Source organism: Pongo abelii, chromosome 1 (genome assembly GCF_028885655.2).
Source record: "Pongo abelii isolate AG06213 chromosome 1, NHGRI_mPonAbe1-v2.0_pri, whole genome shotgun sequence".
In the NCBI taxonomy this organism is placed as follows: domain Eukaryota; kingdom Metazoa; phylum Chordata; class Mammalia; order Primates; family Hominidae; genus Pongo; species Pongo abelii.
Window position 1 is genome coordinate 176,636,863 of NC_071985.2, and position 15,303 is coordinate 176,652,165.

At 44.6% G+C, this 15,303-nt stretch overlaps 1 protein-coding gene across 1 annotated transcript in view; it reads left to right on the forward strand.

Moving 5' to 3' along the window:
* PLPP3 (phospholipid phosphatase 3) overlaps positions 1–15,303 on the forward strand; it is an 85,415-nt gene that overhangs the window by 64,609 nt on the left and 5,503 nt on the right. The window contains exon 5 of the mRNA XM_002810774.6: positions 3,386–3,562. Coding sequence (XP_002810820.3) covers positions 3,386–3,562 — 177 coding nt within the window. The remainder of the gene's footprint in view (positions 1–3,385; positions 3,563–15,303) is intronic.

The window sequence follows — 15,303 nt, forward strand, 5'->3', positions numbered from 1 at the left end:
TGGTCTCTTCCTCTCTTCTCAAATTCTTCTGGTGTATTTATTTTTTTCTTGTATTAAGCTCCAACCTTAAGTATCTGAATCAGGGGAAGGGGAGATGTGGGCTTTGTCCGGTTGGGAAACACACCCTTCCTCTGCCCCACCCTTGGTTTCCAAGGCCTGTGATCTAAGCCTGCATGCAGGGGCAGGGGGAATGGTTGAAGGACTCATAATAAGCATTTTCCGAGGACCTACAGATTTTTCAGCAAGGGAAGTTAGAAAATCTTGTCGCTCCAAATTAAGAAATGTGATTAAAGAATAAAATCACCTATTTATTGAGTAGTATTTCATGCCATCCTCTTGATCTACGACATCAACTAAACTGGACCACAGCCTCTAAGAAAGTGGTTGCTACACTTATTTTATATGTGAGAAAACGGAGGCTCAGGGAGGTTTTCCTGATTAAAATCTGTGCTCTGTCTGTTATGCACCCCACCTTTGTCCACTGCCAAGAATAGCTGAGGGAAGGCAAACATACTGAGTACACTGCAAGTGGATGATTCCTTGTTCTTGAATTTGCCATTGTCCTGAAGACTTGTGTTGAATTGGAGCTAGACTAACACTGTCTTCATCCCCATTTCCAAAAGGAAGCATCTTTTCATCCACTGATAGGTCATTAAGGGAGTAGTCTTTGGCCTATAGCTCCAATTCACTGACTTTGGTATTGCCTATAGTGACCCAGTCTTGCCTAGAGCTCTTGAAAAGCACTGAGAGTGTGGTACTCAGTGCTTTGCATGAAATCATTTAATTTTTCACCATTGCTTACAGTAATATTTTCCAATTGTGATTCAAATAGGTAGATGTTCTCTGAAAATAGTGATTAAAGGTCAAATAAGTATTCTTTCCTTCAGGACTTCTCAGAGCCTTTAGTAATCTTATAAGCAAGATAATTGACAAAAATAAGGATTTAATATAGAACATTCACGTATCTTTTTTGAAGAAACCCTTAATATTCAGTGGAATATGGTTTGGGAAAGACCAGCCTCCAAAATAAGATCTGGGTTGTTTAGTTTGACACTGAAAGCCCTTCGTGAACTAGGCCCTCCTTGTCCCTGCAGCCCTATTTCTCACCACTGCTCACCCCCCTTCCCCAACACCCTCTTCTCCAGCTGTACTGAACTATTTGAAGTTTTGGGGAACTTCGATGGCAGGCCTCTGAGCCACCCCTCTGCCTGGAATATATATCCCCTACTCCTGCCCCCTTAAACCCAGCAAATACTCATTCACCTTTAGGATTCAGGTCAAGTATCCCTTCCAAATAGTAACTGATTCCAGCCTCTAACTTCTTTCATAGCTCCTATAAAACACATTAGTACACTTATTTATTTTCTTGTATCCCTCAACTGTCTGCTCTATATGTCAGGATTTATAAATCCTCATTTTTCTTTGTCTTTGGCACTTTTCATACTGCCTAGCTTCTTTCTTTTTTTAAAATTTAATTTAACATATTTATTTATTTATTTATTTTGCCTAGTACCGCAGATTTGGTCTTTTAGATTATCTTTAGAATATTTTTTTCTCCAGATCTTTTTAGGATGTCCATGGCAATCTAATAGTATTTACATATCAACTTCTGAATTTAAAAGTTGAGTGTTCTAAGTAAAATTCCCACTCTCTGTCTCTTCAAATTGTCCGTTACCTCCTTTATTCCATAAAGGCTCTATGCTATCTTCTTTTACATTTTTAACTGGTTATTATTTATATATGAGAAAACCATTGTTTTTATCCCTTGTTTAGCAGGCAACGGCCTCAGTGCGATCTTTTTTGTCAGTATTCTTATTTTTTCCTCTGAAGTTTTTCCAATAATACATTTATATAATTTCAAAATGATTATAAAGTAGTCTGCTATCTTCCATGTCTGCTTATTTGAAATAGTGTTCCACGTAGTTGAGGATTCAGTCCTAGACACTTATGGCTAAGAATGATTCTGGGATCTTCCACTCTTCTGTCTTGTCAAGACTGGCCACTGGCTTGCTCTTTTCTTGACACCGACGGAAGGTGTCCATCTGTCCCAGGAAGGACAAACTCATGTCTTCAGCACTGCCGCAGGTCTATCTTTAGGCCATCAGCCTCCTCCCCTCTGCTCTCTTCCCTTCTCCTGCCTCTCCAAATGCTTTGATTTGTAGTCGGAAGTTCCTCTTGTCCACTTGCCTCTTCCCCCTCATTTCCCAAGTTCCCACAGGAACCTGGGAATAGGTTGTGCCCAGAGGTTAGAACGGAAACTGCAGCAAGATAACTCTGAGGGGACAATGCCCAGTTGACGTCATTTCAACTACTTTGCTTCAGCTAGAGGTGGTTTTTTTTTTAATCTTCCATTTTTCTTCAGGTTACTCTTCTACTCCACCCTGTCTAGTGTCTGTCAACTTCTATTTGAAAATTCCCTGGCATTGTCTCGTTGGTTTATTGTTTCCTTATATTCTCATTCAATATCCATAGTTCCAAGTGGTGACTTAGAAATGTGTTCTTGATAGAGTTGCTTTCTTCTGAAGCAGAAGCATCTCACTGGGGATATAATAACTTCCTCTTATCATTGCATATTTAATTTCCATGCTGACACCAGGTAGTGTAGGGATTATATAGCCATAATTCCCAGGGAAATACACAAATGTGTTAAGTAAGTTGTCATCAATTGTAAAAAAAGAAACCTTTACAAGCCCTGGTTACTGCTCTTTAATTATTAGTTTCAGTCAAGAGGAAGATAAAAGGAAACTATCATTTATTACGTTCCTACTATGTGGCAGTGTGCTAAGGCCATTTACATATATTATATTGCTCAGCTTTCCCTAGTTTATCTCCCTAGATAAATCTATTTTTCCTATTTTTTTAGTGAGAGAACTAAGACTCAGCATTTATTTACTTATTTACTTACTTACTTACTTATTTATTTTTTTGAGGCAGAGTCTCACTCTGTTGCCCAGACCGAAGTGCAGTGGTGCGATCTTGGCTCACTGCAACCTCCTCCTCCTGGGTTCAAGTGATTTTCCTGCCTCAGCCTCCTGAGTAGCTGGGACTATAGGCACACGCCACCACACCTGGATAATTTTTGTATTTTCATTACAGATGAGGTTTCACTATGTTGGCCAGAGTGGTCTCAAACTCCTGACCTCAGGTGATCTGCCCATCTCAGCCCCACAAAGTGCTGGGATTACAGGCGTGAGCCACAGCGCCTAGCCAGGCTCAGCATTTAAATAACTGGCTTGAGGTCACGTTCAAATTGCTTTATCTACAACATGCCACCCAAGGTCCAGATGGTCCCTGTTCGTAGAAATGTAGTGTGTGTCACCTGGGGTTATAGTGCATGTGAGTGGGGAGTCACTTAATGTCTGTTCCTTTTGTCTCCTTTCTCCAGCTATACCTGCAGGCCCGCTTCACTTGGCGAGGAGCCCGCCTGCTCCGGCCCCTCCTGCAGTTCACCTTGATCATGATGGCCTTCTACACGGGACTGTCCCGCGTATCAGACCACAAGCACCATCCCAGTGATGTGCTGGCAGGATTTGCTCAAGGAGCCCTGGTGGCCTGCTGCATAGTAAGTAGCATCTTGTCCTCAGTATGCAAGTGGAGCCCTGGACTGTTGCTTGTTAAATGTTTCCAGTTCAGTGACTAAAGCTAGAGAGCCCTGGTTCCTGTTTTCTGCTTGGTGCCTGAAGAGTCACCTGGCCTTAGGCCTTAGGACTCCTTCAGTAAAATGAGAATAATTCCTGCTTCTTCCCAGCCTGTGAGTTTTGATCTGACAGGGTCTGTAAATCTTCTCTGTAAATACAGAGGGTTTGGGCTCGTAGAATGTTGCAATTGGAAGGGAGCTGAGATATTGTCCAACTTGCTCATGTTATAGATGAGGAAATTTAGGGAAGAAACTTACCCAAGGTCGTGTGTCAGCAGGTCATGCTTAGTGTCATGCTAAGTCTGTTGACCTAGTAGCAAGATCTAAGTCTCCTGACTCGAGTGCTCACATGCTGTTTTGGTGGACACAGTACGCAACGGGACTTCTCAGCTTCTTGGAAAATGCCTCCTCTTCCCTCTGTGACCTTGAGAGTGACTCAGACAGACCCTAAACTCAGTGTTCATTGGAGAAGAGGAGGTTATCTGAAGGCTGAGCCCTCTCTCAGCCTGAGGGCCTTGTACATCGAGTCACAGACTTCCTAGGGATAACCTGGGATGGACCACATACTGATTCGCCCCAAATGAACGGGTTACCTTTTCACATACTTCATCTCTGACTCCCGGTGAAGGTGGGAGAAGGCATTGCCCTTCTCTGAGCCTCCATCTGTACGCGCTGCTTTTCCTGCCTGCTAAGAGTTTTGAGGGGCTTATTCAGCAAACATGACTGAGCACCTACTTTGATATTGTGACTTCCTGGGCCCTACTGAGGGGAGCTCACCCCAGCCCAGCAGGAATCTCAGAATACAATAATGGCTGGATATTTAAGCACCACACATGTAGGTTGTATTGTTGTTAGTATTATCCTTGCTCATTCACAGTAAGAATTATGAACAATAGAGAGATCTAAACTAGCTTCTTATCCTTTCCTGGTGTCTGAGCCTTGTTGCAGGCACATGTCTCCCTATGCAGCCTCTCCCCGGCTCCTCTGTAACAGCACTTAACACTCTGGATTGAAATTGTCGATGGGTGTCTTCCTTAGGCTGTAAGTTCTTGGGGGCAGGGACCATGTGTAACATATATGTTACTCTCCCTGTCTTATCAAGGCCTCTCGGGGATTCTAGCTCAGACTAAGCAAATGTGTGCCTAACAAGCAGAAAGCCAGAATCAATGAGTTGATCTAACCTTCTTGAGAACACTGTAGGGAGTATTTCTTGAAGGTATAGGAATGAATAAGGCTCAGCCCTCCCAAGGAAATCCCATTCTTGCTCCTCTCACAGCCAGGCCAAGCACAGAGCTCAGTGCCATGGGGGCTGTCATAGTGACATGTGTAGGGGGCTTCAGCAGGCAGGGAAGCACCTGACTCCATGTGCAGGAGTCAAGAAGAGGGAGAAGGAGTTGCAGCAATCGGAGTGGGCACCACGAAGAAAGCAGTGTGTGAACTGCCTGCAGCCTTTGACATGGGAATCCCAGCCAACTGGACTGGCTGTTTTAATGGCTTTCTCCCTTGCTTTCTTTTTCTTTTTTGTTTTTTAAGAGTAAGGGCCAGAAGGGAGAGAAACTGGGGGAGCAAACCGTTAATGAGAGCAGCTGTCACTGACCGGCTTGTTCTCTGGTACCTGGCCCTTTAATGTGAGGTGACAGTGGGGGATGGGTGTTTGCACTGAAGGGTAACCCTTTGCTGACTGTGCCCTTCTGAGCTTTGCTCTCAGCAGGAGGACAGCCCGCGGGGGCCTGCTGTTGTGGTTCCTTCTTGGCGCCACTGCCCTAATTGGAGTCCCCTGCACCCCCAATTAAAAAAATTAAAAGGTTGGGGGATCCTTACTAGCCTTCCTCTCTTTTATATCCTAAAACATGGGCCATAAGCAATTAGACAGAGTGTTCAGGAGGACTATGGCTTATTTCCAAGAAGTGAAATGAGGGTTCTGACTTGTGTCCTGTTTGGCTCTCGCTGACTGTAGCACAGTATAGGAATTTGATCCTAGCGTTTACAAAGCACCTACTCTCTGCTGGTACCATTCTGATACTTTAACCATTGTCTTCCTTTTTTTTTTTTTTTTTGAGAGTCTCGCTCTGTCACCCAGGCTGTAGTGCAATGGCACGATCTCGGCTCACTGCAACCTCTGCCTCCCAGGTTGAAGATTCTTCTGCCACAGCCTCCCAAGTAGCTGGGATTACAGGCACCCACCATCATGCCTGGCTAATTTTTGTATTTTTGTAGAGATGGGGTTTCACTGTGTTGGCCAGGCTGGTCTTGAACTCCTGACCCCAGGTGATCCGCCAGCCTCAGCTTCCCAAATTGCTGGGTTTACAGGTGTGAGCCACTGTGCCCAGCTGCCCACTGTCTTCTTTTAGTCACATTAAGCCGTTGTACTACAGACATTTTACAGAAGTAACTAGCTCAGAGAGGTAACTTAAGTCATCCAGGGTCAGAGAGCTAATAGACAGCTGCACCACGATTCTCATGGACTCAAAGCTATGCCCTCTGCACTCTGCAAGGAGAGGGGGTCCCTGAAGCTGAAGGCCCTGCAGTTAACCCGAAACAGAAGCTCCATAGTTAGCTGCTTAAAGAGTATCATTTAATTGTGTCGCAGAGTCCTTCCTAACCCTTTGGGTGGATCCAGTTATTGCTTTGAGTTTGAAAGCCTGATTTACAATGTAAAGATGGTTTGGAAAGGGGTGATAAATCTCTTTCCCTGCCTTTAACTCACTCACCTGTGAACATGCAAGAACAGGGACTCAATCTTACTTATCATTTTTCTCCAAATGCCTGACACCCAGCCTTGTGCTCAGTGGGACCTCATGGTCCAGAATGGCTTGGAATCGCAGCACTGAGAGATTCATTTCATTGAAGCCGTCTGAGAGGCCAGGACAGGGAAGTGCCTGGAAGCTGTGGCTACTCAGAATAAAAGTTTGGAAATGTTCAGCTGGGAGGAAAGAAGGTAGTATCTTTTCCAGTCGTAAGCTCCCAGGATTCTGTTGTCCTGGGTTTGATTGTAAGGGAGACAGAAGCAAAGCTCAGGACCCTGGATTGAGCAGAGATAGGTAGATCTGTGAGGAGGTGTGGGGAACCGGAGACCATGTGATAAAGACACCAGGTGCCTGGGAGAGGGAACTGTGAGTAGGATGACGGGCACCTGCCTCATGGGTTTTGCAGCTTTATCAGGGTTGTGCAATGTAGCTGTCACGTGCCAGGCAGGAGTCTGTGGCCGCTGCTCTACTTGTGCCACATGACAGAACTTTTCCCCACGAATCAGGGCCGCTGCCCCAGGGAATCCCAGGAAGGACCAAGTTCTCTTCTTACTCACGACTATGGCTGTATTGAATGGTTTTTGAAACACAGAGACATCACCTGAGGTTAAGAGGATCGATAGAAAAGCAGCACGTATGGCACAAAGGCCACCACTTGAGGTGCCAAGAAATGCAGAATCCATTTTCCAGTCTGCCAGATAACCTCCTGAGCCAAGCCTCTACGGACTCCCTGTTAATTGAGTTGTAATCTTTGCTGACATTTGCTGAGAGCCCATGCACTCAGTGAGAAGGTAGCAAAGCTGGAGTTGACCCCAGACAGCCTGACACAGAGCTGGCACTCCAAGACCCAGGCTTCGGCAGGCCTCCTCTCATCTCTCCACCACTTCACCTCCCGGCATGTCAAACATTTCAATATTTTCCAACACCTGAGTTTCTATATTAGATAGCTGTCCCCTTTGATGGAACACAGTCCCAGTGGCACCTCATCTCTGATGAAACCTTCTATATTAGTTGCCTCTGGCTGCTGTAACAAATTACCACAAATTTAGTGGCTTAAAAGAATGCAAGTTTATTTTCTTACAGTTCTGGAAGTTGGGAGTTGGAAAAGGGTCTCACTGAGCTAAAATCAAGGTGGAACACATTCCATCTAGAGGATCTAAGGGGAGATCTGTTTTCTTGCTTCTTCTAGCTTTCTGGAGCTACCTGAGTTCCTTGACTCGTGGTCCCGTTCTCCACTTTCAAAGCTAGCAGCATAGAATCTTCACTTCTCCCACTCTCTCTCACACACACATATACTTTCTCTGGCCTTTGCATCCATTGTCACACCTTCTTCTGTGACTTTTGTCCTTTTGCCTCCCTCTTTTACAGATGCTGGGACCACCTCGATAACCCAGGATGATCTCTCCATCTCAAGATCTTAACTTAATCTCACTTTATCATGTAGCTTCATTCATTGCTTCTGGGACTTAGGATGTGGGCATCTTTGGGGGACATTGTTCAGCTTTCCACAACTTCCCCAGTCCCTGGAGACAGTATTGTCTCACTTCCTTCCAGTCCCCCATGGCCTTTTGCACTTTCTTCCTGCCATGGCTTTAGGCCTCATCTACTCACGGCCTGCTCATTTGTCTGTCTCTTCAGCTAGATTGTGGGTGCCTTAATAGCAGAATCCATGGCTTAACCTTCTGATTATTTATTCTCAGTGTGTAGTACAGCAGCTGACACAATAGGTGCTTCATCAGCATTGGGTAAATGGTGAATGATGAATTAGCTTGTGGCTTCAGGCCACACACTTCCCTTCTGGGCCTAGTTTCCTCACCTGTGAATTGAAGCTGGAGGCCTTGTAGCTCCATGACCTTTGTGCACAGACATTCTATGGCACAGCTGACTTTGTAGTAACTGACTGAGGTACAGTGCATTAACCCTAGAATGCTGGTTCCATAACTGCAGAGCCTTAGGCAACAGGCATGACAGCCGAGAACTTTTACTTGGGACTGTTGAGGGTAGATCCTGTCACAGCAGGCAGACTTGTCTAGACAAAAATCACATGTCAAATGGAAGTCTGGTTTCCTCCTCCACTGCTTACTAATTGAATGCTTTCCAGAAAAGGAAGACAATGGAAGCCAGCACAGACAGAAAACCTATACAGTGTCATGAACTCAGCACAAAGACACAAGCACTTAGGGTCGGACAGGCCTGCCTGCACACCTTCAGAGATCTGGACAGAGGTACACAGGACAAAGGAGAGAGCCACAGCCCAGATAGACCATGAGGTGCATGGGCAGACCCAATCGTACTCAGAACCACAGACACACATAAACAGACAGATGAATAAAAAAAAAAAAAACACAGGCTCATATTGACTCTCCCAGCCCCCTCCCGCCTACACACTCACTAAGTCACCCCTACCAAAGATGTGAACTTTACAGTTGGACTCACCCAGGGACTAGGACGAAGGAACAGACATCGGTTCATTTCCTGTCTGGTGACAACTTGCATATCTGGTCACCTCCTCCCTGACCCTCTAACAGATGGCAAATTAGGGGCCCCTGGGAGGGGTCAGGGGAGGGCCCGGCTGCCATTGCTGTGGGTTCAGCAGAGGAAGCAGCTGCTCATGGATTTCGTAAATACGCAGCAGAGTCTTTCCTGGTTTTCCTCTTCCCGGGGGTGTGGCTCCGCTTGCCATTGCTCTTTTGTGTGCTGCTATCTTCCTCCAGATGTAGGGAAGGGCGAGGGCATTCTTTGTCTCTGCCCCAGTGAGATGACCTTGGGAAAAGACACCAGCAAGAATGCCAGTGTGAAGAAGAGTTCAGCGATGACAACCCCTGCAAAAGGAAACTGCAGTGCAGGGAGAGGCCAGGACACGCCCAAGGACACATAGTAGCAGAGTAGGAACCAAATCCCCAGTTTCTTGATTCCATCTAAAGGGCTAAACAGTAAATTCCAAGCATGCTTGGCCATGAATTTGCAAGGCCTTCTTCCTTCTCTAACAGGAGAGAGTCCCATCTATTCCCTTCTGATTTACTCCAGTGCTGCCTGGGCACAGGGGAATGGATGAAATGAGCTCCCAAACCTCTTCTGGCCCTGCAAAAGTCTAGCTCTTTGCCCAGTAATGTGACCTTGAGGTAATGTGATCTTGCCACTGCTGGCCCCCACTCTTAGGCAGGCAGAAACATGGATGTGGGAGAGAGAAGGAAGCAAAGAAATAAACTTTGGCCGCTAATAGATAATGACACTATCTTTGTAGTACTCTACAACTGTTCAAAATACAGTTGACCTTGAACAACATGAGGACTAGAGGTTCTGACCTCCAGCACAATAAAAAGTCCAAATAGAACTTTTGACTCCCTCAAAACTTAAAACTACTAACAACCTACTGTTGATTGGAAGCCTTACTGATAACATAAACAGTCAATTAACACATATTTTGTATGTTTTATGTATTATATACAGTATTCTTACAATAAAGTAAGCTAGAGAAAAGAAAATGTTATCAAGAAAATTATAAGGAAGAGGAAATATATTTACTATACATTAGGTGGAAGTGATCACCATAAAAGTCTTCATGCTGGTTGTTTCCATGTTGAGTAGGCTCACGAGGAGGAAGAAGAGGAGGGGTTGGTCTTGCTGTCTCAGGGTTGGCAGGAGCAGAAGAAAATTTGTGTTTAAGTGGACCCATGCAGTTCAAGCTCATGTTATTCAAGGATCAACTGTACTTCTAAAACTTCCTTTCTTGTTCCCCTGCTAAGATGGATGAGCTAACGAAGTAGAGGTTCAGAGAGGGAAGTTGTATTCCTGCCACTTGCTAGGTAGGCTGTCAGGGCAAGTCACTTCACCTCTCAGCCACCTTTTCCAATCCCATGAGGTTGAGATGATAATACCTAACATGATTTTTGGATTGAGGATTCAGAGAATTAAAGATGCATCATGCTTGGCACATGTAACATATTGATTGTGAATTGTGCATTAAGTACTATGCTTTGTTTAAAGATTCAGAGCTAAAAGGAGTTGGTCCTTAAAGAGCTTATCTAGTACAGTAGCTTTCCAAGACTTGACCACCATCTATAATAAGAAATACACTTTATATCATAACCCAATAGAGGCACCCACACATAACTAAAACACATATTTCACAAAATAAGACTTGCCCTTACTGTGTGAGAAATTCTAATATTTTCTATTAACCTTCAAAAATGCTGGTGGTGACCACCTAGTTTGTTGATTTTGTAGCTTGCTAATGGCTTGAGAATGATCTAGTAGGAATAGACATGTAAACAGACAAGTATGATAGAAGGGCACAGCTGCTGGGATGGGATACACTACTGAGGACAGTGGGGTTACAAGAGAAGGGGTGATTAATTCTTCTTGGGGTGCTAGAAGACTAGAAAGAATTTTTAGAGTGGGTAATTCTTTAAAGATGAATGGTCATTTGCTGTAAGATACAAAAGATAAGGAAGGGAATTCCACGCAGAAGGAATACCACAAAGACATGGCGATGGGTGAGAACATGATATGTTTTGTGACCCTAGAAATGCAGAACAACGAAACTTGTGGGATAATGGGGAGAGGTGACCTCAATGAATAGTAGCCTCATTCTCCCTTTCAGCTTCAAAATTGGATGGTTTCTGGGAATGGGGTCCCCTGCCTTTGTTGAGCCTTGGTCATCTTTGGGTACTATGTTCCTAAGCTCCAGCTCCTACTGCATTTGGCACCCCATAGACAGAGCTGTCAGTCCCCTGGGTACTCCTTACCAGACACCCTCCCTAATAGCCTATGAATATTTTCCTGGAAGGTTCCTTGGCATAGATTCCTGTTCTCCATCAGTATTGCCCACAACTTTCTTTAAAGGGCGGGGGCGGGTCTTGCTATGTTGCCCAGGCTGGCCTTAAACTCTTGGGCTCAAGCCGTCCTCCCACTTCAACTTCCTGACTAGCTGCGACCACAGGGACACAGCAGCATGCTCCGCAAAATTGCTCTCAACTTTCTTTGCACCTCTAAACCCTCTTTGTTCGTTTTGTGGGACTAATTTCCTTCACATTCCTCAGTAGCAGTGATGATTTGAATAGTCCTTCATAAGGCTGGATGCGTAGTGGCTTACACCTGTAATCCCAGCGCTTTAGGAGGCCGAGGTGGGTGGATCACTTGACTTCAGAAGTTCAAGACCAGGCCAGCCAACATCCCGTCTCTACTAAAAAAATACAAAAATTGGCCAGGTGCGGTGGTGCACACCTGTAATCCCAGCTACTCAGAGGCTGAGGCACAAGAATGCTTGGACTGGGGAGGTGGAGGCTGCAGTGAGTGGAGATCGTGCACTGTACTCCAGCCTGAGTGACAGAACGAGACTTTGTCTCAAAATAAATAACTGAATGAATGAATGAGTAGTTCTTCATAGCTACAAAGTGTTTTCACATATATTCCATGTAAGCCTTATAGGAACCACAGGTAGGTGGAATTTCTTTCTTTTTTTTTTTTTTTTTGAGATGGAGTTTCACTCTTGTTGCCCAGGCTGGAGTGCAGTGGCGCGATCTCAGCTCACCACAACCTCCATCTCCCAGGTTCAAGTGATTCTCCTGCCTCAGCCTCCCAAGTAGCTGGGATTACAGGCACGTGCAATCATGCCCGGCTAATTTTCGTATTTTTAGTAGAGAAAGGGTTTCTCCACGTTGGTCAGGCTGATCTGGAACTCCCCACCTCAAGTGATCCACCCACCTCGGCCTCCCAAAGTGCTGGGATTACAGGTGTGAGCCACCGCGGCCGGCCGGTGGGTTTTAAAAATAACATTTGCACACAAATACAGGGCAGACCCATCATCTGCAACTATAAAACCTTTTAATCTTGTATAAATTCAAGACAAGTGTGACAGCTTGGATCACACACCAGTAGAAATTTTGGGACTATATTCTGCTGTCTGATTTCCAGTGTCACACTCTTTTCCACCTCATCATTTTCCCTCTCAGATATACTAGGAAGTCACTCAACAGAAATGCTCACAAATTCCCAGTGCCAAAAGCCACTGAAAGCCCTTTATTGAAGTCAAAAAATAATGATTGCAGTTGGATGATCCCATCTAGTTAAAAAAAAAAAAAAAGGCTGCCAAAGATGGCTTTTCTTTAGATAACACTTACTGTACTTAGGGCATGAGGGTGAGCCAGGTCCCAAGGCTTTCTCCTCCAAAGAGTTATTCCTTCCTTAATCCATGAGATTGTTCAGTATGGTAGACCAGAAAGCTAAAAGGAAATCCCAGGGCCAAAGCACATGGGAATGCATGCAAAAGGAGCAACAGCCATGGTCTTTACACTCACATGGTGGAGCTCTATTAAGAGCTACAATTTTTGAACTCTGAGAACAGGGATGACTCAACACAATCCATGCCCTTGAGTAGCTAGCTCAGTCTAGAAGGGGAAATATGACACAGCATTTAAAGCATCACGTATCAAAGCCTTGGCCTAACACTAAGATGGAAGGTTATTAAACGTTCAATATGGGTACCAAAGAGAGAAGAGAAGGGTGGTTCAAGAAAGGTAATGTTGTGCCCAGTGTAGATTGTCTAAGACACACAGCCATGCAATGGCAGATCTAGGATTTGAGCCCATCTGTTCATCTCCACAGATTGTCCACTAATGGCTCTTTTAACTGTACTCTGCGTAACAAATAACTGTAGTGTTTGCTAAAATGCAGATTCCAGATTCTCAGTAGGTCTTAGATGGGCCCAGGAATCTGCTATATCAGGAAGCTCCCAGGTGATTCTGAAACAGATGGTTTGAGGACTACACTTTAAGAAATGCCAGAATAGGTGATGCTCAGTTTTCTTGAGGTTCTAAGATTCTAAAATTCTTCTGCTTTTATAGTTATCTACCCTTTGCTAGCATTTTAGCTCAATGTGTTATATAAGGATGGGATTCCTATTTTCAAGGAGTTCACTTACACTCAGGGACCCTAGGAACATTTAAAGGATAATTTTATTGTCATAATCTGCCCTTAACAAAATGACCCTCAAAATTTGCTGATTCAGCCATTCCTAGCAATGAAAGGAGGAACCTGGCTACCTGCCAGACTTCTTACTTCTGGTGTACTTGGTTCTTGGTGACCTCTAGGCAGGCAGCACCCCAGCAGGGCTGGACTGTGTGTGCTCCCTGGAAGGCTGACATTTCCGGAGTGTAAAGGCTGGCATTTCCGGAGTGTAAACGCTGGCAGTAAGACATCAGAAGCATCTTCCTCTTTGAGTGTGCCAACTCTTGGCCAAAGATAGCCCTAGAAATTGTAAGAACTTTGAGAGCAGATTCTGTTTGTCCTATAGAAAACTCCCATCAGCATATTGCATCTACATCCAGCTAGAATGTGTCAGATTTCACATGTTCATTCATAGTCTCAACCACTCTTTTTTTCCCCCTCTTTTTTTCTTTTTCTAGTTTGTTTGTTTTTTTTTTTTTTTTATCTCTTCATCACGGTGAATGGGGTTCTTACAGCTTAGAGTTGTCTTGTTTATGTGTACTCTTGCTCTTGAAGGAAGGGGCTGCATTGTCCACAGTGCTTGGGTAAATTAGATCATATTCCACCCTGGGATCACAGAACAGTTTACTCCTTTTGACTCAGGAGGAGGTCAGAATCACTTCCCCATAGATAAATCCATAGAAACAGAAAGCAGATTGATGGTTACCAGGGCCTGGGGAGAGAAGGGAATGGGACGTGACTGCTTAAAGTTTATGGAGTTTTATTTTGGGGTAATGAAATGTCTTGGAATTAGATAAAAGTGATGGTGGTACAACACTATACAGTATTACATGCCACTGGCATGGGGGGCAATCACTCCCCCAAGACAATGTCACAGGCATAGAAAAGCAGAGTTACATATATTTCTTTCCTAGCATAGTTATCATAATTTTAAGAGTTTTTATGGGAATAAGTGCAAAGATTTTTAGAGTTGAAAACAGAACTAGAAAGAAAAACATTGCCTTCCTCACACACATACCCACCGCAAACATATCACCTCTACCAGCTGCAGTCCTGTCCTCAACATTTCAAAATCCATCTCTTCTTCTTTATCTTTACTGTAAAGGTGTTGTTCAGGACTCATCCTCTACTAGACTCTGTAATCCCTATCTCCAGGCTCACTGCATGCTTTTTGACTCCACCTCCATTTTAGTTACCAACATGTTTTGTTTTTTTTTTTTAATCTGAGACAGAGTCTCACTGTCTTGCCCAGGCTGGAGTGCAATGGCACCATCTTGGCTCACTGAAACCTCCGCCTCCCAGGTTCAAGTGATTCTTCCGCCTCAGCCTCCTGAGTAGCTGGGATTATAGGCACCCACCATCATGCCCACCTAATTTTTGTACTTTTGTAGAGAGGGGGTTGCACCATGTTATCCAGGCTGGTCTCGAAATCCTGACCTCAGATGATCCACCCACCTCGGCCTCCCAAAGTGCTGGGATTTTAGGCGTGAGCCACTGCACCTGACCTCCAACATGATCTTAATGCAGGTCTTTCCAACGTGTTGCTTTCCTGCTTTCACCTTGACAATGATTCCTAGAGCCAAAAGAATGAGATCTGAACTTTTAACATGTCCCAAGAGGCTTTTCAATATCTAGTCCTCTCCTCTCCAGCCTCTTTGACTACTCCGCCTTAAATATACTGAGCTTCCTGCAGCTCCCGGATGTGCTGTACTCTCTTTCTCCTGTGCCTTTGCACACACTATTCCCTTTGCCTATAGCATCCTAGCATTCACTGCCTGGTTAACTCCTCCTTATCCTTCAAAGCTAAGATCAAATAGACAACCTTTAGGAGAAGCCTTCTAAGGCCTGCTTCCCACTCCCCTTCAGTCTGGGTTAAATGCCACATTCTCTGTGCTTCCTCAACACCCTTGCTTCCCTCCATCATAATCCTTAATATGCTGTATTGTGTTCATCTGTTTACCTGGCTCTCTA